The 25,369-nt window shown below is 49.2% G+C and overlaps 1 protein-coding gene across 7 annotated transcripts in view; it reads right to left on the reverse strand.

Annotated features, from left to right (window-relative positions):
• Positions 1-208: 208 nt before the first annotated feature.
• TSPOAP1 (TSPO associated protein 1) overlaps positions 209-25,369 on the reverse strand; it is a 54,118-nt gene continuing 28,957 nt past the window's right edge. For 4 of the 7 annotated variants that reach the window (XM_057367939.1, XM_057367944.1, XM_057367942.1 and 1 more), the window contains 14 exons: positions 25,065-25,216; positions 23,070-23,642; positions 21,428-21,730; positions 20,977-21,156; positions 16,734-17,867; positions 16,001-16,127; positions 15,696-15,847; positions 15,118-15,280; positions 13,202-13,273; positions 12,795-12,827; positions 11,615-11,718; positions 9,757-9,828; positions 8,148-8,276; positions 209-1,467 (listed from right to left, as the gene is read on the reverse strand). In XM_057367939.1, coding sequence (XP_057223922.1) covers positions 1,255-1,467; positions 8,148-8,276; positions 9,757-9,828; positions 11,615-11,718; positions 12,795-12,827; positions 13,202-13,273; positions 15,118-15,280; positions 15,696-15,847; positions 16,001-16,127; positions 16,734-17,867; positions 20,977-21,156; positions 21,428-21,730; positions 23,070-23,642; positions 25,065-25,216 — 3,407 coding nt within the window. In that variant the 3' untranslated portion in view covers positions 209-1,254. Of the gene's footprint in view, positions 1,468-5,020; positions 5,081-8,147; positions 8,277-9,756; positions 9,829-11,614; positions 11,719-12,794; positions 12,828-13,201; positions 13,274-15,117; positions 15,281-15,695; positions 15,848-16,000; positions 16,128-16,733; positions 17,868-20,976; positions 21,157-21,427; positions 21,731-23,069; positions 23,643-25,064; positions 25,217-25,369 lie in introns of those variants that run through there. The other 3 variants (XM_057367941.1, XM_057367940.1, XM_057367945.1) reach the window with 3 other exon arrangements.

A 25,369-nucleotide genomic window follows, 5' to 3' on the forward strand; every position in this document is an offset into this window, starting at 1 on the left:
GGGAGCACAGGGCTCCAGCCCCCAGCCCTCCCTGGTGTCCGGCATCCCCCGGGCTGCCACCTCAGCCCCTGCCTTCACCCCACACCCAGGGGCACCCACAGCCCCATCTGTCCCTCTAAGGGCACATGAAAGGTGCAGAATACCAAGGTGCAAGTGATTGGTATAATTTCCCCAACCTCTGAAGAAGCATCACTGAATCTTTGGCTTTTTTAAGGAAAATGTATTTTTGTGAAAATAGACTTTATTATAATAAAATTTGATATTAAATAAAAACATACCATACCACCACCACTCATGGCTGCTGTGCGGGCACCACTCACGGAGCTCACGGAACTGCCCTGCTCAGAACAAGGACCCACTGGAACATGCAGAGAAAGAAACACGGGGAGGGACAGAAACCATGGTGTTCAAAACCCTCCATGCTTGGACAGGGCTGTGTCTCAGCTGCAGGAACACAGGGTCTCCTATGAAAACACAGCAAACACACCAGCCCTGCTCTACCAATGCTCCGGCTCGGGAGCAGCTCACRGAAACAGCCAAACAGAACCACAGAAAGAGGCAGATGGASAAATAAATAAATAAATAGGTAGATAAATAAAGAAATTGATAAATAAATAAATAATAAGGCGGAGTCCCCAGCCAGTGCGTGGTCAAAGTGAACCAGACAAGAGCAGCTGACAGCAYCCCCAGGCTGAAGAACCGACCCCTGCCAGGGCATTGCTCCTTCCTCGCCGGGAATCCTCGTGCTGGAAGCTGACTGAGGCAGTGTGGGATGCTCTGAGGCACAGCTGCATATTTACAGGGCTACAGTACAAGTAAGAACTCACTCGTCAGCCCAGAGACAGCRAAGGGGAGTCACAGGAACAGCAAAGTGCAAATTTTCTTTGCAGGAAGTGAAGGAGTTGACATGACCTCCTTTGGAGCAGAGAAATACCAGGGTGTGGAGTACAAGGGAACTCTCCTAAGGGGCCGGGGCTTTGCTGGGAAAAGCCAGTTAGCTAACTTACAGCCAGAATATAATCCTTAAATTAAAATATTTACAGGGAACCGGTGCACCGAGGGCTGCATGGAGCAGGATACGCTGGATCCTGGAGCTGAGCCCTCAAACCCCAGAACCACTTTCCTCCCACACCCTCCAGAGTTTTCAACACACACATCTTCCCTTATGGAAATAATCAGCTTATTGCAGAGGGCTTCTCCTGAACTCTCAGTCTCTGGGGCTGYGTGGGCAGCCTGGACGGAACAAACCCCTCGTTAGTTTTTCTTATTGGACCCAAGTTTTTTGAAGAAGTTTTTCCCTTTGAAGAAGAAGCCTCTCTTCTTTTTACTTTCCCCAGGTGCATCACTGCAGGTGAGGAGGGCTAGTGATGCCTGGTCTGGACACTGTTCTCCTGGGACAAGGCAGGAAGGTGCTGGAGGAGGAGATGGAGAGGAGTCACTCTGWYCAACAGATCCATCTGGATTTAGCTRGGTGGGAAAGAGAAAAAACAAAAGACAAAAGCAGAATTTAAGAGCTGCAGAAGGAGGTCACACCAACATAAGCCTCAGCCAGAGAATCCGGCCTTCTCCCCTCTATGAAGGTGCAGTTGAACTTAGGAAGTTTCCAGTGGATTTAAATTTCATACCTATGACCCAGATGATTCTTGAGGTCAAGATTCTTGAGACTTCCTGAAATTCCTGAACTTTGGGCTAAGGACAGGGCAGCACAAAATACCCACTAGGGACTTGGTGAAAGATGCTGCTCCACAGCAGAGTAAGTGAAGCAGCTCCTGAGAGCATGGATGGAGACAGGTACTGATGAATCCATGGGCGCCTCAGCAATGGAGTGTGCTGGGCTCCCAGCATGATCTGGGACAGAAGCTAGGATATTAAAAAAAACCAAATTTAATAAGAACAAGGGCTCTGCAAGACCTCCAGATGATCAAGGAGACTGGCTAAAGGCCTAAGGCTTCTCAACAGTGCCAGGACTGACACGGTAGGAGGGGGAATTGGGGGTTCTGCAAGGTTGCTCAGTATCCAGCACATCCAGAGGCAGGAGGGGCAGAAAGCCAAGTCTGGTGCTCTGCAGTGGCACCAATGGAGAAGCTTGCGATGGAGCAGGACACGGAAAAGTCTTGGATCAAGTGGTACACAGGAATGTTCCTAAGCCCCCGAGTATTTGAGAAGGTTAGCTGGGACCCACCAGTCTCAAACGGGGCTGCTCCTTTTGGAAAGGGTTTTTGGAAATCAGGATGTGCTGTAGTCCTGGGCTCAGCTTCCTCTTCACAAAGCACTTACAGGTCCGTTCCCAGCAGCAGCCTTCCTCCCGTGATCTCTCACTGGGTTTAGGTGTTCAGACAGTAACAATTCCCAATCTGGCAGGTCAAGCTTTCCCAAGAGGCTGAAACATTTCTCACGGAAGAGGCTCTGGGCTGCTGAGGCCTAGGACAGCCTTAGTCTCATTGACTTCCACACAAGCTTTCACAAACCAGCAGCTTCGAAGCTGCAGCTGTACATCCTGCTTTGGCATTACCCAAAACACAAGGTGAGAGTAGCTGGAGCTGTGCCAGGGAAGAGCCCTCTGGACAATGAAACATCACAGCCTCAGCTTCTCTCTGTCTGGGTCCCACTGAGTCCCTGGTGGGTCTGCAGCAGCCACAGCCCCCAGAGGAAATGCAAGATGGTGACAGTGGCAGCAGGAGCCTCTGCCTGAGRTGGAAGCACTCCTGAAGATCAGACACCAGCTGGGAACTGTGTGAGGATGCCAGCAGCTGCCCCTGGGCAGGACTGGATGTGCCTGGTCCTGGTCCCACTCTGTGTCCAGGGAAACCAGCTGAATAAGGCAGAGGCACAGCCAGTGTTTCTGCCTCACTCTGGCACAGCCATGTTCATATGCTGTGGGGACTTCCTTTAAATAAAGTCTCCTGTGGTGCAAAGTCAAAGCAGCCCTGCTCTGTCACCCTGCTGCTGGTTCAGCACACACCTCCTGTGGGAYCAGGAGCACCCAGAGGCTGTGAGCTCCCCTTCCCTCACGGGTGGGAGCTGTGCTGCTCTGGGCTGATGCAGGAGTGAAGCATTTCTGGCCCAGGACGAGCAGAAACCTCCGCTCTGGGTCAGACTCAGTCCTGAGCAGGCAGGAGCACAGGGGGGCTCTGGTTGGGAGTGAATCTGCGACCCCTCCCAACTCCACAAGGCTGAGARTCAACTTCTGCCCCACAGCAACGACTGAACTGTGCCAGGGCCATYGGCCTCTCCCTCACCTGAACTACAGGACAGAGCTGGAACTCTCCCCCACTTCTCTCCATGACAATAACCAATCCCATGGCTGACTTTCCTTGAGCTCATACTCTCTGTTCACCTGGAGATGTTGCTTTCCAAGGCACGCCTATGACTCTCCAGGTGTGCAGCATTGTTCCCAAAGGCTGGCTGCTGCCCAGGACATGCTGCAGGATGCCACACATGCTAATGGATGGCCCAGCCTGCCCCTTGGGAAAGCTGCACTCTGCTTGCCAGGTCCACTCCAACCTGCTGCAGCAGCAACTGCAACCTCTGGCTGTCCTGGCAGCTCCCTCGTGCAAGGAATGCACTTGGTGCTGATGGTCCCAGTGTTATTCAGGTCTGAGAAGTCTGGGAACAAACTTGAAAAAGTAAGAATCCTCAGGTTCTGCTCCAGAAACTATTTRTGATTTGTGCAATGAAGAATCCTTRGCTAAAATGCCCAAAAGCACTGGGCTAACATCAGAAGGAAGTCTGATGTTCTCTAACATCAGCAATACTCAGGAAGTGATGTCAGAGGGATGTAAAAGGCCCCTGTGCAGCCAGAGCAGTGGAGGCTCTGCCCATGCACCACTGGAAACCACATTTTGGGTAAAGGTAGAACAGTTGCAGGGTACATCTGAAGTGGCCCCACAAACAATTTCTCCTGCAGAGATATGCATGAAAAACTGTGCAAACAGAGGGTGGTACCCAAACCAACTCATAAAGTCACAATTATTTACTGGAGTAAGGACACTGCAGCACCAATGTCACTGCCAAATATCAAACAGCCAAAAGGAGGTGGAAATCTCCTGCCTGTGGCTGGAAGTCCTGCTGTGGATTCCCAGGTCTGGAATACGATGCCCAGGCAGAAATCCACACACAGAGGCACCCTCACACACACAAACATGTACAKATATTCTCAGAGGTCTCTGTGTGGCAGAAAAGCAGCAGAACCAGTTCACAAATTCATCTGGTAAGAGAAAAATCATACTAAAATTGGGGGGGGTGGGTCTTCTCTAAGACAAACAAAGGAAAAGCTGCTCTGTCAAGACCCTCATAGAAGTTATTAGAGTGACAGAGGAGTGATGTCAGTTTTCAGGAGTGGTTTCAGTGCTCTCTCAGRTGGCAGATTTATACAACTTTTTCTCCACTGCTAATTTACACAATTTCTGGAAAACAACATTTGAAACTAAGGAAAACAAAGACTGCTCCCACTGTCCCCCCAAACCAGGGGTCTCACCCACCCAGCTCCAGAACAATTATCCACACAAAGTTGGTTTTAGGGACTAAATGTTACTATTTTCTTAAATTGATGGTGGGCAGGGTTTTTTCAGGACTCTTCTCAGGAAGGATTAAAATCCAGAAGGTAAAAACCCCAGGCTGAACATGAAGTGTGCTTTTGTGAGCAGTGAGCAGGATCTTGCAAAGGCCAAATGAAGCTTTGGCTGTTGATGTGAGCAGCATTACAGGCTGTGATGTACAGCTGCATTACAAAGCAGGTCCTTCCCAAACCTGAATATCCAGCAGARTCCCATCCTGGTCCCCAAAACCACCAGATAATTGTTCCAACCAACTGCACTTCACGTGTGTAACAGATAATGGTTTGTCTTTAACACAGAACCCACGTGGCAGCGAAAGGTCTGACATCAGACCTGAAGGCAGATTTGCCAGCACAGCCCCAAACCAGCCTGTCAAACTACAAACAAGAAAAGGAGCCAACYCCAGGTGCAGGAGCCTTTCAGGGGCTGGGCTGGGTGGGAGGTTGAAGGTCTCACACACTTACATGGTTGCTCTCTCTATGTATCATTCATATCTATCACTGCACTCTTCTCTTCCWCATTCTCTGAAGAAAAGAACCGTCCCGGGTGCACAACACAGGCAGAAATAAATACATGAAATCAATTAGAATCAAACACTTTCTGAAGGTGCTTTACAATCAGTCTTTGACAGAAACTGCATCTTACTGATGGAAAAATATTCCATCAAGAGGAACAGCGTTAAAGCAGCGTTAAAGAAGCGTTAAAGAGCTGATGAGCACAAATGTTTTGGGCCCTGGCTGTGRCCAGAACTTCTTGGATCCTCCTCTTTGTGCTGTTTTTGTTTGCTTATTCTAATCCCCAAATGCTGTCAGTTTGTAAGGTCAATTGCTTCAGAAATGTAGGTTGCCAGCATTTTAAGATTTACTCAGAAATAATTCAAAATGATCCACCTTCCCCAGTTCAATTTGGAAATCAATTGTCCTTATTCTCAGGCCTTTGSTAGAGCAGCAGGAAGAAGGGAAGTGTGAAGAACACACAAGGTGAAAACATCAAATCCAAGAAGTTACAAGTGATTTAAAAAATCACTCATGGAGAAGCTTCTGTTGCAACAGGAACAAGCTTTAACCAAGCCCAAAATTCTGCCACGGTGCAAACACATCCCCCTTAGGTGCCAGGTTTCAAGCTGGGATTGGGAATTGGCTGGGAGCCTGATCTGYCAACAGAAAATTAAACAAGCAATTTTTCCTTAACTCGGTGAGGTGAAAGTGCCACTGGAATTTGGAAAGCCCCAGGCATAGCTCTATTACTGAGAGAGTTCCCTCCAGCTCAGGGATGGATATGGAATATGTCTGTTTTACAGGAGGTGTTTCTTCCTTCTGCTTTCCCCATGAGGTTTTCTGCCCACAGGCTGGGATGCTGTGATTGCTGTGACAGCCAAAACCTCTGTGAGGTCAAGTTCTGTCTCCTCAGGAATCACTAAACACACTTAAATGCAGTTTACTAATACCAGYTTGGCTCTGAGCAGGGTAAATATACCACTTTTAACAGGGGGCAGATATGCCCTTCCTGTTTGGAAGCTGTTTAGACAGGTCTGGACTGCAAAACAAAAGTGGGAGGAGTGCCAGGAGTGCTGAGCCAGAATCCCTGGGACAGGCATCCAGGGGAAGCAGGGAGGCAGCAGGACAGGAGCCAGGCACAACGCAGAAACAGCCAAAGCACAGTCATGCCTAGAGAGTTCAAGTTGATTCCCACTGAAATAAAATTGGTTTACTCATCCACTGAATTTTCCAAGTCCCCAGACTACAAAGAGCAGCAGTTCATGGATCAGGAGAGTACCAAAAGTACCAAATCCAACAGGTCCCTTCCCACTCTGCACACCCAAAAGTCAGAGCCAGTGCAAACAGAAGCTCCCTTGGATCTCAGGTACAGAGGACTGGAGACAAATGGGAAGGTCTGAAGGGCAGGCAAGCCTAAAACATATCTATTTTATATGTGTTGTTTTTAACACACCTGAAAGGCATCTCTGTTCTTAAAAAGTGCCAAAAAACATAGGAAAAGAGCTCCCAACCTTCAGCATGCAGGGATATTGGGCCAAAGTGCTGTCCAGGGAATGTCACCCATTGAACTCAGCAGCAGTGGAAAGCAGAGAGGAAAGTGGGTTTGGCTTTGCAAACCCTTCACCACCTGCAAGTGGCAGACAAGGTTACCTGAACTCCGCCTGGTTCCTGGGAGAACCCAGGCTGGGTTGGAATAACGAACCCTGGAATCTGAAATGTGCCCTGTGACTGCTGGTTGATGCCAGAGAGCAAGGGAAGATCTGCAATAAATTACACTTAGAATTCCACCTTTCATTTTACTGGTTGAGGTCTCATTTGGCACCCTCTATTTCAACAGAATAATTTTGTAAAAGTAAATAATTTTGAGAGGGAAACTGAAGAACCCCGCTTTGCATTCTTGTTAACTCCCGAGGAAGGCAGACTTTGGTAACCTCAGGGCTCTTAAACCCTGACAGTAACAGCTGATTAACCTGTGATTCCCAGCAAGGACCAGTATCCTCAACAGGGAAGCACAAGGATGCCAGAGAGCTATTGAGGTGAGAAAATGATCCAACAAAGTGCCCACAACCCTCATATGTGAGCCAGGCTGCTTTGCATCAAGGCTGGGGTGCAAAGCCTGGAAGCAAGAGATGGGGCTGAGGTGAAGGGAAACCAGGCAGCATTTGAAGATAGAAAGAAGAGGTGGGTACAGAGAAAAGGAAGAGCTGAGCATGAAAAACAGGYCAAGGAATGCTGCAGAGAGCAGGAAGGCTGGGGTGGCACCAGTGGGGAGTTCAACATAGCAGGACTCAGGGATTCAGAGACAGGATGGCTCAAAGCCAACTTGCTCTAAGTCGTGTGGGTCTGGCACCACATGACAGTGCCAACAACCTCCCAAGAAGGACTGAAGGTTGAAGCCCACTTGAGCTGGGACCAAGCTGGGACCAAGCCTCCCACTCCAGAGTGACACAGCACAGGAGGTCCAGGAGTGACGAAGGAGCTACACTTTTGGCCTCAGCTTTTGACATGACCCAAATCTCCCACTTAAGCGTTCATTCCAAAAGTCTCAGCACCATAATGCAAGGGGTTACTTTAACCTTTGAATTCCCTGCCTCTGGGGGATGCTTTTGAAACATAGGATCCATCCCACAGATGTGTTTGGGGAACTCCTCACAGTGTTTCGAATTTATCCACAAGCACCTCAGCCTGGATTAAGATAAATCTAACTCAGGGATGGAAGAACATTGGTGTTTGGGCATTGCTAATTCCAGAACTCACTGGCATGGATATAAGCATATTTAAGGAATTTCATGTGCATGGGGAGCTGGCTGAACTTTTCCTCCAGTAGGATTTCCCCATGGACCTTTCAGTGGATCTAAAGAATTTGCTGGTGGGATTTGGGCTCTTTGCCCACGAGGTGTTTGTTTTTTGCCTCTTTTTGCACTACAAATAACTCTTTGGGAAGAGCTCCCAGTACTYCCTTGGGCATCTCCACAGGATGAACAGGCTGCATGCAGTAAGTTCAGTGATCCCACGGGTGCTGCATGCCGTGCAATGCCCAGGCTCCAGCCACAGCCCAGCCTAGATGGCAGTGCCATGCAGTCACACAGCTCACCTGGCTCTCAGCACTCAGCGAAGAAGTTTCTTTATCTTTTGAGTGGGATTCCTCAGCTGTGTCTCCGTCCAAAGGGACAGCTTCCAAGAAGTTGGATGGGACAAGCCCTCTCTGTTGGTTCAGCTCTCCCTGCAAGATCAACAGTTAATTCTCACATCAGCTTTCCTGGCAAAATAAATAACTTGAGGTACAGTGCCCTGCAGAGAAGGTTAAGCTGTGGGCTGAGACAAGTTCAGAAGACACCCAACATTGGGAGAATCCTCAGCAAATTCAACAACTCACATCATCCTTGCTTAGCTTGCTAACAATTCAGAGCATGGAAATACACAAGAATGGAAGAAGAGATGGCAGCAAGCTGTGACAAAGGCATTCCAGCAATATTCTATTTCTACAAATTCAAAATTTCCACTACCATACTGGAATATGACTGTGCCACACGCTCCCTAGAGACCTTTGATTTGCCCTGGTATTTACTGATGTCTTTTAAGAATGAGGCAGTACTGGTACAAGGTCCTGTAGGTATTGCATCCATGATCACAAAGGCCCAGAGCTGCACTACTGTACTAAAAGAACGTCTCCAGTTCAACAGACAGTGGTTGGGTGAGACAAAACCCACCCTGGTAAAGCTGTTTGTTCAACACTATAAAAGGATCAAACAAAACATTCCCTGTGATGCCCTCAGACTTAACCTGGAGCTCAACCTCAAGCCTGATGTATGAAGGCTGGCATGTGCAGGAAGACGTGGATGATCCAAGGGCCAAGGCTCATGTTTGGCACACGAGAGGTCAGGCACAGCCTCAGGAATGTGTTTGCTTCCTTGGATCACGATTCCAGCCTCTGGCCCAAGTGTCTGAGTGCCTGCTGAAAAGTCAGCTCTGAGCAGGTGCTGGTTTCAGCTGCTGTGTGCATGGAAAAGCACAGGCAAGGCTTTGGGAAACCTGCAGGCAACTRATGCCAAAAGAACTCAGAACCACTRGGATATTTAAAGGCCACAGAGATGCTCTAATGGCTGGAGTCGCTCTGCTCTACAGCTGGAGTGGGAGAACCACGGGTGCTCACCTGGAGAAGGATCAAGAAGGAGAAACCTCACAGCCCCTTCCAGAATCTAAAGGRGCTCCAGGAGAGTTGGAGAGGGACTGGGAACAAGGGCCTGGAGTGGCAGGACAAGGGGGAATGGCTTCCTATTGCCAGAGGGCAGGGTTAGATGGGATGTTGGGAAGGAATTCTTGACTGTAAGGGTGCTGAAGCCCTGGCACAGGTTGCCCAGAGAAGTTTTGGCTGCCCCATCCTTGGAAGTGTCCAAGGCYAGGTTGGATAGGGCTTGGATCAACCCAGGGTGGAACTAGATGAGCTTTACGGTCCCTTCCAACTCAGGGTGGAACTTTTAGATGGGCTTTACRGTCCCTTCCAACCCAACCCATTGCAAGGTTCTGTAAGCAGGAGCAATGAGTGCCAGGAACAGGCTGCCCTGCACTAAGCAGAGAGGGGTTTATTTTTTTTCCCAAAAGCAGAATGGGAACTTTGTTCCCTGATTTCTGCTTCCCTGCCACTCCATGAGCTCCAACAATTTCCAGTGTAACTACAGTACCTTCCCAGCCTCTGCACTTACATAGTAGAATCCATCATCATCCATGGACCCAAAGACAGTGATAACATCCCCAGCACTGAAGGTCAGTTCAGCCTGCAAAGAGCCAGAAAAGAGAGGTCACAGTGGAAGTACTGCCTGGAATTTCTCATCAGGAGAAGCACTGCCTGGAATTTCTCACCAGTGAAACACAGGCTCCCCCTAGGCTTCTTGCCCAATCTCACTCCAAGGGAGGCAGCCCACTGTGTTTAGTCTTGCAGGACCAGGATACAGGAGAGCAACTGAAGTGTGTAACTCTGGAATTTACTGCTAAGAAAGCATTTCATAAATTAAGACAAGAGCAAAGCCTATTTTTAAACCAATTTTAATAAGGCTTCAAAATAGTACCTACCTGCTCTGGAAAGGTGCACTGAGGACAAGCTGAGCAAGCACCAAAAATATCTTTAATTTCTTTAATTATAATTACAAATCCTGCTCCTTTGGATGAGCCTGTTCTGTATGCAGCACTCAGGGATTAGTCACTAGCGGGAATGTGCATAAAGAGGGAGATTTAACCTGGATACAGAACAGGAACACAGCATATACTGACCCTTTGCTGTCACACCCTCTGTCCTGTCAGACACCCCAGCACACGCTCCATGGGACACAAGGCCAAAGACAAAGGTGTTACCATTCTCTTTAAATGGAAAAATCTGCCCAGTGGAGGCTCCAAACAGGCTGAGCTCCACTCAAGATACTCTGGCACTTCACAAGTGTCAGCTGGAAGGAATCTACTTCCAGTATATCTACCATACTATAACCCTAGTCCTCAATTTCTCTCTAGAGGCTGCAGGTTGCTCCTGTGGAGCATCTCCCACAGAACTGCACCATCTTGTTTCAATAACTTGAGCTCTTGTCCAAAAGGAAGGTTTAAGAAGAACAAATCTCTGCAAAAAGTACAGTCACTTCCTTGGTGACAAGGGTTCAGATGTGTTCTGTGGCTGGATATGTGCTCACACTGCATCTCTCCCAGGATATTCCACCATCCCTAGAACGCTGTCCTCGGCTGCAGCCTGTCCTGTGCAGGACAAGCTCAGTTAAGGAGGCCAGCATTCCCTGAACTGTGCCTTCTGTTGGCCAGACACCCCTTTGTGGATGAGGGAAGGGATGTGAATCCAAACCCCATGTTTCTGTCACTCAGAGTGGGCTAACACAGCTTGGAGGAACAGAGAACAGAGCATGTGCTCCTCTCTTTCTGCAGAAAGGATTCTGCATTGCACCTTTTCACCTGGAACAGACTTACCCACAAAACTACTGCTTAGAGTATATCCTTACTGCTTAGAGTATATCCTTCCCCATTTAATTATACTCCTCCCTGTCCCTGAAGTGTCCAAGGCGAGGCTGGACAGGGCTTGGAGCAATCTGGTCTAGTGGAAGGCGTCCCTGCCCATGACAGGGGCTTGGAAAGAGATGGGGGCTCTAAGGTCCCTTCCAACCCAACCCATTCCATGATTCTGTGATTTCATATGCAGGAATTGCTTGAAAACAAGAAGTTTGCAGACTGGTCCATTAAACTGGAGCTAAATCTTCTTGCTTGAACAAAGACCTACACAGGTACTTAACACAAAAATCATGCTCAAATGAAGTGTCAAAAGTGCTTTCAAACCTTTAAGCACGTTTTTCCTTTTACCAGAATGTTTCCTGGATCAGTTGCTATCAGTAGGAGCTGCCTCCTCCTGCCCCACATCTACTCAGTCCTGTCTAATCACTAAAGGATGCCACGAATACTCACACAGTTTCACTGAGACTCTGGTTGGGCCAAGATGCTCAATGTCTTGGGAGAGAAGGTAAAAAGAGATAGGAAGAAAAAACCTCAAAACAGGAGSGAGCAGCTGGTGGTTACCTCCACATCTGTGTTTGGAGAGCTCTCCTTAGGGTTGTAGTCAAAGGCAGCCACCATTCTGCGAGGAGTCAGCAGCTCTGCTTCAATGTCTTTATGTTTCTGTCCTGCAGGACAAAAATAAAATATTCTGAGCTGGAAACACTAGGACAAAATCCCAAATCACARCAACTCCTTCACCATTCTTGTAGTGGTCTGAGCAAAAAGAATACTGAGGGAAACAGAATGGACAGAGACTTCAGAGGCATTTGGTAAAGCAGTTTCCTGATCTTCGTTTTCACTTCATAAGCACAAAAGTGGGGACATCCCCCCATCCCAGTGTCCTGGTGTTCAGTCTTTATGTACAGGAATGTTGTTTTGTTTTTTTTTACACACACATACACATATATCTATCTACACATACAGAGGACAGCTGTCTCTTTCCAGTGTCTTGAAAAGACATTTCTCTTCCTGCTACACAATGTTCTACATTGTTCTACCGAGCTACAAAATTAATCCTCCACATTCCACGGAACAGCACACAGGGAAGTGYAGGCCTTGCCACACACAACCTCCTGCCTGCTCAGTCCCATTACCTACAGACCTGCCCTGAGCCTACAAAAGCCAAGTCTGGTGCTACAGAAAACAAATATTCATGGACTTAAACCCTGCTTTTGGTCAGCACCGGATGGGCTGGCAAAGGGTTTGTTGATGTCTCTGGACATCAACAGCTGATGCACCTCAGCAGAGGGAGCACCCTCTCGGTGTACCCCGGATCTTAAGGCCCAAGCATGGGATGAGTGAGAGATTGCCCTGCTCCTCCACAGCACAGCCCCATACATCCTCCCCCTACAATGAGTGAGAGATTGCCCTGCTCCTCCACAGCACAGCCCCATACATCCTCCCCCTACAATGAGTGAGAGATTGTCCTGCTCCTCCACAGCACAGCCCCATAGATCCTCCCCCTACAATGAGTGAGAGATTGTCCTGCTCCTCCACAGCACAGCCCCATACATCCTCCCCCTGCAAGTACTCCCTGCTCAGTCAAAGGACTCTGCACCTACTACTACTAAACTAAAAGAACTAAAACCTTTTGTTACAGTGCTCTGAAGCAGCACCATGGGGTGTCATATTGGCCCTCAACCGCAAAATCTATCCGAATTTTGATCATTTATTACCTACTCCCACTAAAAGCAATTCTCACCTGGCTGAGACTTGTACTCCTGTTTGTCCAAGCCTGTCGGGAGAAGAAAATGCCTCATCAGTGAAAGCTCATCTTCCAACACTGACCACACAACACAACTGACAAACAATAAAAATAACAAAGACCAAGGCAGCAAACAACAGAAGCAAACTGTTCATGCAACTCAAAGTCTACGCCAGTAACCAGGACTCAGGAACATAACAAGAAGCAGAGGTCAAGCTCCAAAACTATAAAAGACATCACTGTTGTTAAAAACTTAACACCAGCATAGGGATGGGCTCTCTTTCCACTTCCTAGCAGTCGTACAGAGACAAACATCTGARGGTCCTGAAAGCAAGTAGTAAAAATTCAATGCAGTCTGTAATCCTATAGCAAAGATCAAAGAGGAAGCAGTGGGGGACACAGACCTTTCTTGGAGCGTCTGGGTTTTGGAGGAGGGACGGTTTGGCGGCGTGGAGGTGGAGAAAATGTGCCATTTCCTTAATAAAAACACCAAAAAAAGCAAATGAATAGACAAGAGAAACAGACAGTGAATGGAAAGTGAAAAGCATCTTGAAGAGTGAACAGGGAACAGAGGAGATGATGTGCCTCCCCTGGGAGGCTGACACCGGGATTTCTGCGGGCAAAGCCCAAATCTCCAGGCCTCATATGTGGACTCAGAYGAGGCATGATCCACATCCCAAATACACAGAGAAATCCACATTGTACTTATGCCTTTTAGCCATTCCACAGCTCACAGCAGACAGACTTTGCTGCTCATTATCTTTCTGAAGCAGCACCATAAGGACAAAATAAAACCTTTTACCATTAACACCTGAAAAAWCCCAGGTCTCTAGCTAAAGCTTCTGCACTGAGCAGGGCTGGGACTGGATGAAACCCCAAATGAACCTGCAGAAATGCCCAGACCAACCCCTCCAAGCATTTCGTTAGTTACAAGGCTGTGATAGGAGTTCATGGSAGCAAGAAAACAATAGAGGTACAGCCTGCCCAACTGCCAAGGAATCAGAAAATCACTACAGTTGGAAAAAGACCTTTAAGATCATCAGGTTCAACCCTCACCCGGCTGCCCCCGCCTGTCAGGGAGTTGTGCAGAACCACAAGGCTCCCCCTGGAGCCTCCTTTGCTCCAGGCTGAGCCCCTTTCTCAGCTCCCTCAGCCACTCCTGGTGCTCCAGACCCTTCCCCAGTTCTGTTCCCTTCTCTGAACACGCTCCAGCCCCTCAGTGTCCTTCTTGCMATGAGGGGTCCAGAACTGCCCCCAGGATTTGAGGCATGGCCCCATCAATGCCAAAACTACAGTCACTCCCTGCACAYACATGGAAGATACATCTTTCTGACTACCACCACCCTTCTGAAAACTTTAAAGGCTTCATGTTTAATGAAGTCTCAGAGCTATTAAGATCCTTTACTTTTCCAAGAGTACGCACTGGGGCAGGGCAGAGAGAGCCCGGTGTAGCCACGGAGGGACAAAGGCCACCGCAGCATCCAGCCATCTCTGGCATACACACAGGAGAAAGAATATAGATGTGGAAATCACTTTACTCAAATCTCTTCTCCTTAAACATCTCTCTTAGAGAGAGGCCAAAGGACAAACATATTCAAAAAAATAACACAGTGAAAGCATCAGGCTCCTTCAATCCCTGTGCTGCTCAGGATCAACCTTCCAGGGACCAACATTTTGGAGGTGGGTAMTGTCAGCCCCTCAGAATCACAGAATGATTTGGCTAGGAAGGGATCTTAAGATCTGTTAGGGCTTGATACTAGGTCTCCCTCCACAGWAATAGGAAGAAGCTGGATTGCTCCTTTTTTTTTTTTTTCCCTTGGGTTTTCTTATTTTCAGGTTGGTTTGGTGTTTTTTTCCAGCTCAGGCAATGTCAGGGTTTATCTCTGCTATGACCAACACTTGTGTTTTTTTTCACTGCTGAACTGGCAGGGAAACGGGGATGAGCCAAACCAGGAATATCCTGGCATTTTAACAGTGGAGCAGATCCAACAATTGGCACTGGCAGTGGAGGGTGCACAGAGRAGTGCAGGATGAGCAGTGGGAAGCATGAGGGACAGGCACTGGAACACCAGTACTCCCAGCAGGGGCAGCTCACACTCACTGAGCCTGACTCAGCCTGAGCTCTGCTGGCTGCACATCTCTGGGATACTCCCTTTCCTCTCCCTCTCCCTCTCCCCTCCCCTCCCTCTYCAAGTGCAGATGCAGGGACAGCCCTCCAGATGGGTTTGGTGGCTGCAGTGCCCACACACAACAGAAGGACTGAGCTTCTCACTCTCCAGTAAAGAGCCACAGAAGCAGGGCACACACACACACACAGTACCTGGGCTCTCTGTGTCCGCAGGCAGGAATCCCTGCTTTAGGAGCTGCTGCTTGAGCTCACTGCTCTCCACAGGGACTTCTGACACCATGTTGCATGGAATGTATCCCTCCCTTCCAGCACACTCCCCCCTGTAAAAGCCATCAGCGTCCTTGTCTCCACAAACCTGCAAGGGAAAACAGACTGTTTATGTTGCAGAGAATTGCACAGAGAAAGAATCATGGAATATCCTGAGTTGGAAAGGACCCACAAGGATCATGAGTCCAACTGCTGACCCTGCACAGACACCCCAAAAATCCCACCCYGTGCCCCAGAGTGTGTCCAAATGCTCCTGGAGCTCTGGCAGCCTTGGGGCTGTGACTGTTCCCTGGGAAGCCTGAGCAGCTTCTGGGGGGAAGAACCTTTTCCTGATACCCAACCTAACCCTCCTTGACACAGCTCCAGCCATTCTCTCAGGTCACCAGAGAGAAGGTATCAGTGTCTGCTTCCCTTGTGAGGAAGCTGCAGACCTCCCAAGGTTTATGCTGTCCCTGGAACACCCGATGGATCCATAGAGTAGGARATGTTCACTAAGTTCTTACTTTCAGGATCTGCCCCTCCTTAAATGGGAGCTCCTCTTCTGCTGCATCAGGGTTAGGGGACATGGAGACAGGATCRTAGTCAAAGAGAGCCACAAAGATCCGAATGCCATCATCTTTGGCAGAGCTCTCAGGAGCGGAGCTCCTTGGAGGGCCTGTGCACGGAGGGGACACAGCAGAGAGAACATCAGCACCCTGCCCCTGCCCCAGTCCTGCATTGCCCAGGCATTACCTGCCAGCCTCTCCCCACACATTTCCAGGAGCTTYCCTCTCTCCTGATGCCCACCTCTCTCCCCATTCCCGCTCACCTGGACTGGAGAGCAAAGGTTTCTGCATTTGGCTTCTTCTTATGCTCTTGCTCCGTCTCCTGCTGGGAGCGTGCCAGGTGGCCGTGCCAGGCGGCTCAGGGCCCCTGGAATCTTTCTGACTGGATGCCTGCAATTGGAACCACCAGAGAATTAGTAGCAGCCTCTGCCTTACAACTCCCTGAACAATGCTCAGCCCAAACACACTCCACAAAGAGCAGTGCATCCAAATGCAACATTCCTCTTCAGGGACACTCTAGAGCTGGAAGACCAAGGGAGCTGGAAAACAGAACTGAGGACAGGCAGGCACCCTGCCAGGCACCAGTGACGATCCCCTTGGTGAGGGTGAAGATGCAGGAAGGGCATTTCAAGGGGAGGCAATGACATTACAGTCAGGATCTACAAAAAGTTTTCACCAATCAGCTCATTGCACCAGGGATTTTCGTTTGGGTCCCACAGCCTCCTGCCATGGGGAAGAAGACCCAGCGTGAAAAGGAATACTGCATCAGTGACACTCAGTCGGGGAGCAGGAAAAGCAGAAGCAGCTACTACAAAAAAAGCCACGGAGCAGCACAGAACTACAGAATCTCTCAGATATTCTTCCAGACAATCCTAGAAGAGGGTCCTTTCTCTGGACAACACTGAACAAAGCAAGATACAGGCAGGCCAGGGAAGCAGAGGGAAGCCAGCACCACTGCAAGCTGCTTCAAAGCCAGAATAGGAAAAGTCACCCAACCCTTTTGTGCAAGGAGGTGCTACGTATCCCCTTCGAAGGATGTTCGAGCCTCCTTCTCCAGCCAGGTGACTTACAGTCCAGCTCCCAGCCCTGCTCCTCAGAACTGCTCTCACACCTCAGGGCTTCCTTCTCCCGGCAGAAGAATCGCAGGTGCCGGCTCGGAGACCCGGCCCACTCCATACCCTGCTCTTCCATCACCTCCAGCCTGGTCAGGTCCCTTTTGCCACCTGCGTGCGCAACCTCAGATTGACTGGAGCCATCACTCCAGTCTCCCTGGCAGCTCTGGGACCTCTCTGGCCACAGCCTGCTCTCCGGGGAGGATGGACAGGTCGAATCCTGATCATCTTCCGAGTCATATTCGATGTCTATTTCCAGGCTCCTGGGGCCGGGGCAGTGCRTTGCCATCACAGCAGGTTCTGGCCCCCCTGCACCCACCGTTCTCGGGGCTTTTTTCCGTAAAGTGCCTTGTCTSGCCCGGCTGTATAAATCCAATCCCTCCTTCCCACTGGCACTGCTGACAACATTCAGCTCCTCCCTGAGGCTGGGAGCTCTGTATAACCCACTCCCCATCTGGCTGCAGCTGCCCAGAAGACGACTGCAGTGCTCTGTTAAATCACTCTGTCTCTTCCTACCCATCTCAGGTCGACTCCGSATCTTCTCTCGATAATTACTTCCCTTCTTCTTGTTCCAAGAGGGACTTGTCCCACTCCCAGACTTTGGATCATTCTCCTGATAGCCCAAGCTCCAGTTTGCCTTCTTKTGACTCCAGGCCAGCTGGCCAAAGGCAGGATTTGCATGGTCAGCATCCACTCTGCTCTCCTTAGCACCGTGCTCCTCCTGTGGAGCCTGAGAAGACACATCCATGCAGGTGTTATTCCTGTCTTCTTTTAGAAATGGCTCCTTGCTGCTGGGTGCCTTCTCTGTTCTTCCTGAAAGGTATGTTTGTGTTTCCAAGGAGTCTTGAGGGTTTGTCTTTTCTTCTGTAACACCCTTCTTATCCTCATCTTCATCCTCATCCTCATCCTCAGTCACTTCAGGAATGCTAAACAACTTCTTGCTGTGGGTCTTCTGAAGCGGGAGCTCYAGGATCCTCTCCAGAATCTCCTCATCGCTGTCAGTATCACAAAGATCCATCTGTACCCAGACCCCGAGAAATGCCACAGCCAGGACAAGCAAAGGAAAAAAGAGAGGAAATAAACATTAAAACAAGAGRCAGAGTGACCCTGATTCCCTCCCAGCAGAGCAGAATGGAGCTGTGGCTGCAGCAAAGCAAGGGGAGGGGGCAGGGGGAGYGATGGATCTTCTGGCAAAAGCAATTGGATGAATCAGCAATGCAGCGGGAAGCGAGGAAGGCGAATGCATGAAGAGCTCCCTCCCAGCCTCTCTCCTGTACACACACAGCTACCTGCAGCACCTCTCATCCTGCCACGGGAATGATTCCCATGCCTTGGCATCCCTGGGCTGGGATGGGGGCTGCAGAGGTGCAGTCCCTCCAAGGCAGAGCTGAGTGTACTCTTCTGCCCATAGGGCTGAGCCTCAGCCTGTGCTCACCCACAGAGCCACGGGTCCCCCTCACCTGTCCTCTCGCTGGAGCGCAGGGAATGGCCCTGTGCTGTAGGACACCCCTCAGAGCTGCTATCACGTGGGCCCCTCCCATCTCCTGGCAAAGTGCAGCTCTACTGCAGGTTCCTGGCTTCTGTCTGAAAATCCAGGAGCAGAGTTCCCACAAACACACAGGAAAATCCTTTACCCCACAAGCTCACACAGACTTGTGTTTAACTTGCAGCTGGATGAGAGCCTACCAGGTTACAGAAAATTTTGGGAACAAYACTGCTGAATTTTAAAATTTGCTGTGGACCAACAGTGGAATTTATATGGTTGTTTCTTATTACATTAACACTAAAATGTAGAATTGCAGGTGCATAGTGTCATTTCAATAGGAAGATCCTCTACAGATCTCTTGTTCAACTTCCTTGACAAGTTATATCATTATGTGTTCTAAAGACACTTACAGATAGCTTACAAAGTGTGTGTAGCAACTGATGTTTTAAGCTACAGCCATGAGCAGGTGTGTTCAGAGATAATTAAAAACTGAATCACAGTGGGGAAGAAACAAAGGCAGTTCAAGCTGTCCACTGATACTTCCAACCTCCATGGCTTTTTCCAGGCAAAAGTTTATCTTGAATTATACCTAGACCTGGTTGAAGGGGCTTCCCGAGGTCTCCAGTTCAGTCTCCTCATTGCAGCAGCACTGTTRCTAACAATAAATCAGTGTTTTGCTTGGCTTGAAAACACCAAAGAATGGAGACCCTGAACCCTCTGGGGACCTTGTTCCAAGGCTGTACTGCCCTCATGGGAAAGAGGTTTGAACTCATCTCCAACATGAACCTCTCAAAATGCAACTCATGATTTCTGCTTCTTTTACTATATCATCTACCAGAAACAAGAAAACTTTGGCTCCTATCCTTTTAACCATCATGTAAATAGTTGCAGGCAGTTACAAAATCTCCCACTCAACTCCTCTAGACCAAAAAACCCTCAATTTTCTCAACTCTCTTTATAGGACATGTGCTCCAAGCTCCTGCCTTGTTAGTACCAATTAGGAATATTCARAATGTATAAATACAACAGTAAAATAAGTCCAATAAGACTCCTTTTAGCTGTTTACAAGGTTGGGGCTTCTGCCTTTGAGTTTTACTATAATAAATGGTTTCAGCAATTAAACAACTTATTTTGAGGATAAACATTTAAAAAGCAGCACCCCTTCATGTTTTCATCCTCTGGATCCTGACAGAGTTGCCTGAGGAGCCTTGGGGCAACAGAAAATTCAATTAAATACRAAGAATCCTAGAAAACAGCCCTACTCAAGTCACATCCCCTTCACTTCATAAGGCAGTCATGGGAGCTCCATGCCCTAAAGCGTCCTACCCCTCATGTCCACTCCCCATCCAGCATCTTGTCACACTCAGTCTGTCACTGCCAGAGCAGAAAACAATCACTTTATCCAGTCAAGAAGCATCACTTCCTTCAGCTCAACAGGACATGAGCAGGTTTTGGTGTTTCTTTTCAGAAAAAAAATTGAACCAAACAAAAACATTAAGACAAATAAAATATTCAGGAAAAAAAGAAGAATAGTGTTCTTGATTGCTCTTATTTCTGTTTTTCTCCTTCCAGGAAAACTTGTTTTTCTTCCATTTTTTCTCAGTCCAATCCAAATAACTGAAGCCCTTCCAAAACCTTCAGAGGCAGYCCCAGCCCCTCCAGCCACCAAGCTGTCCCAGGGCTCCTGATGTGCTGCACTGAAGGTCCAATCCCTCACTTGGGAAGCAGAAGCCCCTTCAGAAGTAGAAAAAGGAGCTGCACAAAATTTACTCCAGAGTCATGACACTGTCTGCTACCACTTAGTGTTCACCAGCCCCATCCCTGCAGACTAGCAGCCACACAGGGCACCATCAACTACAGATTTCTTTGGTCACACAAAAAACCAAAAAGAGGGTGCTTTCTTGCTATCCAGGCAAGGCTATCCAGATGACTTTTCCTGCAAATCTAATTTCCCAATCTCTCACCCTCAGTGCTTTCCCTCATGGACATTCATCCCAACTGCTTTAATCTGTATGGTTACACACCATCTCCGGGCCAAGCAGTCAGCAGCACATTCCCACAGGTGCACTCAGACCAGACTGAGCTCTTTGAGCACAAATTAACCTGGTCACTCACAGCTCAGCTCAGTCAGGATTTCCTCCCTTGCAGCAGCTGAACTGCAAAGCCACAGCTCTGCTCCTACATGCCATCCCTGGCTACAGAGAGCACCAAGGCCTAAGCCAAATAATCACAGAATCATGGAATATCCTGAGCTGGAAGRGACCCACAAGGACCCAATCCAGCTCCTGCTCCTGYACAGGACACCCCAACAATCCCACCCTGTGCCTGAGAGCATTGATTGTTCCCTGTTTACATCTGTGTTAAGAACTCAATCAATAGCATTGATTTTAACCCTGGATTTTTAACATCACATCACACTGTGTGTTTTTCCAACTAATTAAACCCTGGCTCCATTCATTACAAACAAACACCCCTCCCTGTCCCAAAGAATTTGTGCTTTCACTACCTTGAGCCAACACTGGGAGTAAAAGCAGAGCAGCAGGACCTTGGGAAAGGTTCAGTCCAGCCCCTCTTCCTGTAAGCTGATGGCATGGGATGGCTGCACTGGCGCTCCCCRCAAGCGGCACCTGGGACAAGTTACCTTTTCCCCATTCTCCTGGGAACACAGCTCTCTCTGGTCCCATTTCTTCTCTTCCAAAGCTTCTGAAGACAGCTCATCTTCTTCCTCCTCTTCCAAAATATCWGAAAGGTCAGAACTCCGGTTGTGCTCCGTGAAAAGGGTCGACTGTCGGCGGCCTGTTTCCGACTGCTTTTCTTCTTGCTGTTGARAAGCAAAACAGATTATCTCAGTTCTCCCAGGCTCTATTTCAGCAGCAAAGGAGCATTTTTCCTTTCTCTGAGCACACACACGGCTCAAGTGTGGCAGGAAAGAAAGTGGGCAGAACCCAAAGCATGTGCAGATACACATGAACAACTGTCAGCTGCACTTTACAGCYTGCAGAACAGCACTGCCCAAGGCTGGAAAACTCAGGATATCAAGTACAATCCACATCCCTCCATRGGCACACACATTCAACCAAGGTTAAACAAACCTCTCTTTTCACTCTGGACATTTCGTTCATCACCTCCTTGCCAGGAGACAACCTCAGGAACTCCTGGCAGCTGCTCCCACCCATGTTTCCATCTTGGAAGGTGTCCYGTGTCCCCTCAGCCTGGCTGGGGGAGGATGGAGGCTCTGGGCTCAGGTGCTTCTCCTCTGCCTCTCTCTCCGTGTCAGCACTGGGACCTTTGGGTGTCTCCTCCACAGAGCACACGTGGCAGCTCTCTGTTTGGAGCTTCACCCCCCGGTCAGAGGGGCTTTCCAGCTCTGACGCTTTGGTTCTGGATTGCTCCATCTGGGAAACAAACCAAACAGWGAAATCAAAGGGAGGTATCTCAGAGTGCTTATGCACCAAAAGGGAGTCCTGTCGCCCCAAACTCTGTGACCCTCTGATGTGTTCTGTGCTGTGGGCATATGAATATTTTGGCAGGCAATTTGCAGCTGGGAATGTTGGCCAGCCCTGGAGCAAACCCCTTCATGGACACATGGTGCTCCCAGTGCTGTAGCCCAGGAAAGGCTCCCACGGGTAGTCCAGTAATGAGTTTCAGAGGAGCAACAAGAGCCCAAGCTGTTCAACAAGGTCATTTCCCACTCTCAKCTGCCAGAGGAATGTCCTAGACACCCCCCAGCATGTTGGGTTGAGCTGGAGATGAAGATATCACTCCAGCACTTTGTGGAGTGTAAGGGGTATGAAGGGGACTTAATGAAGAATAATACACACAGAGAGTACAACAAGGTCCTGATTAGGTCACCTAGTCAGAATTAAAGAAAATCTTCATCTGTATTCCAGCCAGCTCAAGACAACCTCTGGAAGATGGAGGAATGGAGCTCCAGAAACAAGGAGGATAAGGCATGTGGGCCTTTCAGCTTGTGCCCACCAAGCTGCTGTTGCTCCAGCAATTCTTAGAAATCTCAACCCAACTCTGAGCCTTTGCAAAGCCACACTGCCACGATTAAAAGTTATACTGAATTTAACAGTTTAAAGCATTGCCCTGAGTTCTGATGTCAAAGGTCAAAATGGGAAACAGATCAATTTTCCTGATGTAATACATCCCACACCAGGAGGGCCTACTTCCAATCACAGAACAATMATTTACCTGTCTTATATGACTTTCAGACATCCTCACCATTGCCCTAGAAGAGTTCCGAAAGCATTCACCCACCCTACTGAAATTCCACTGGGAATTTCATTCACCCACTGGGAATTCCAAACACCCAGTGTCAAGTTTGCCATTCTGAAGCCATGGCTGCCTCACTCTGCCATCCACTAAAGTGCTCGAACTTGTGCAAACTACCACTGTCTTGTGCAAACCCACCAGATCGGAGAATGTCCCTTCAGGTCAGAAAGCACACCCAGACTAACATAGGAACATCCTTTTAACCCCTTAACCCTGTAAATTCTACCCTTCCTCACTCTGTTCCTCATCTGCTTGCACACAGAATCAAGAGATGAGCTGCATCTTCCAGGTAAACAGCAGCCAAAATTCCCTGACAGTTTGYCACCACTGGATGATGGCCCAGAGGCAACAGTAGGTCACAGAAAAAATGCTCAGTGGCATCTTGTTCCACTCCCCAAAACGATCCATTCCCCTTTCCTGGACACYTGGCACTGGGCAGGATATGTAAGAGCTTACCTGCATCTCTGTCCCATCACTCGGCTGTTGCAGTCCCAGCTCCCAGGAAGGGCTGGGCTCCATGCTCTGCCCTGGGAGCACCATGCCAGCCTGCTGGGGTGCCACACTCAGGCATTTCTTGTCTCCCACAGTGTCTGACCCSTGTGAGGAAGTGCCCAGAGCCTGCCCCAAGGAAGCACCGGGGGCAGGGAGGCGTGATGGGGAAGAGGCTTTCTCTGGCAGGGTCTGTGCTGAGCCGCAGGGGCTGGAGGAAGGATCAGCTGATTTGGCATCTGAGCTCTCAGAAGGAATTTTCTGTCGGAGCAGGAGCGTGGACATGTGCTGTGGGCTGCGGGCAGGCAGTGAGGCCCTGGAGACACCCCGGGGCACTCTGGAGGGGACAGTGGTGCAGACAGGGGAAGTGCAGTGGCAAGATTGCAGCAGGACTGAGGAAATCTGGGCTGGAACTGAGTCCACAGACTCCCCATACTGAGACATCGTCCTCACAGAAACCTCACGGCACACCTGGAACATCTGAAGCTGGGACAAGTCCACCAGGACACTCCCAGCTGTTGGAGAAGTAACTTCTATCACCTGYAAGCAAAACAACAGGAAGGAATTATTTATTGTGCACCGCTCAGCCCTTCMGAGAAGAACAATTCCCAAGCCAAAATTAAGACAGACTCCAAAGCTCTGGAGAGCAGCTGTGCAGAATTCCCACCCTTCTGCACAGTATATGGGAAGAATGAACAGCTAAASAGAAATTGCTACAATACCATTTGGGAAATTGAATAGTCTACAAAATACAAATACATTCACACCTACTCCAGATTTTAACTCTCCTTGTTTCCTAAGCTTTAAAGAGCTTTTCCCTTTTTTGGCTGCTCTTCTGACTACCTTCCCAGACTCCTCCTTTTTTTGACCTGTGTAAAGGAAAAATCATTTCCACAACAAAAGASCCATTATCCAACACAGCATCATTCCGTATTGCACTGTGCTCCTTCAAACAACATCATGTGTGCACAAGACCACAGAGCACTTTCAATACAGCATGTCCTTGGACGTCCTGTAGCAGTAAAAGCACTGAACCCTAGCCTGTGTGTATGTTAGAATCATGAAATGGTTTGGGTTGGAAGGGACCTTAAAAAMCATCTCATTCCACCCCCTCCATGGGGAGGGACACCTTCCACTATCCCARGCTGCTCCAAGCCCTGTCCAGCTTGGCCTTGGACACTGCCAGGGATCCAGGGGTARTCACAGCTTCTCTGGGCACCCTGTGCCAGGGCCTCAGCATCCTCACTGGGAAAGATTCCTTCCCATATTCAATCTAACCCTGCCCTCTGGCAGTGGGAAGCCATTCCCTGTGTCCTGTCCTTCCAGCCCTTGTCCCCAGTCCCTCTCCGGCTCCTTCTGAGCCTCTTTAGGCACTGGAAGGGACTGGAAGGTCTCCCTGGGTCCTTCTCTAGGTGAACACCCACAGCTCTCCCAGCCTGGCCCCAGAGCAGAGGGGCTCCAGCCCTCAGAGCATCTCCATGACCTCCTCTGGACTCGCTCCAGCAGCTCCCCATCCCTCTAAAGCTGGGGCATAATGCCCCCCTGCCCTTCTGCCCATGCTGAAGGGGGGCAACTTTGTGATGGATCACTACACCTCACTTCTCACATTCCACAGAAAGCTCCAGCTGGTGGCTGTTTGTGGTTGTGCTCTATCCATGCCCTGGGACTCATTGGTTCCTAAAGGATCAGGCCAGTGTGTGGGCTGATCAGAGGAGGCTGATTGTCCCATTTTGCTGCTGAAGGATCCTGCTCCAGGAGCATATCCAAAATTCGGACAGATGTCTTTCATGGTGTACACCACACAGCCCAAGCAATGTCCCTCCTCTGACATCACTCCTTTCCAGGCCAAGCACCGTCACGGTCTCCTCAGGACACCCTACTGGATCCAGCTTCCCATGGCTTAAGGTTGGACACTTCATGCTACCCCTGCAGCAGCCCCAGCCCACCCTGAACACCAAATACCTTCTGTCCATCCGCGTACACGGCATATCCGGTGACACGGACCCCATTAGAGGATCCCTCAGCATCAATGGTGACAGGTAACCAGCTGATAACCAGGATACCTGGAGAGGGACCAGCTTCTACCTGGACATCCAAAGGRGCATCAGGTGTGCCTGTGAGAGACCAAACACAATTTCTTCTTGCTTATCAGGCTACAGAATAAAGCTCAACCCTGGTTAGAATCAAAGGGCAAACTCCCARCCAGACTTGCCCCTGCAGAACTGAACTACAACAGCCAGGCCAGTCCTGGGGAGTGACAGATAGAA

Source organism: Malurus melanocephalus, unplaced genomic scaffold (genome assembly GCF_030028575.1).
Source record: "Malurus melanocephalus ecotype Western Australia unplaced genomic scaffold, MMel_1.1 scaffold_86, whole genome shotgun sequence".
NCBI lineage: Eukaryota > Metazoa > Chordata > Aves > Passeriformes > Maluridae > Malurus > Malurus melanocephalus.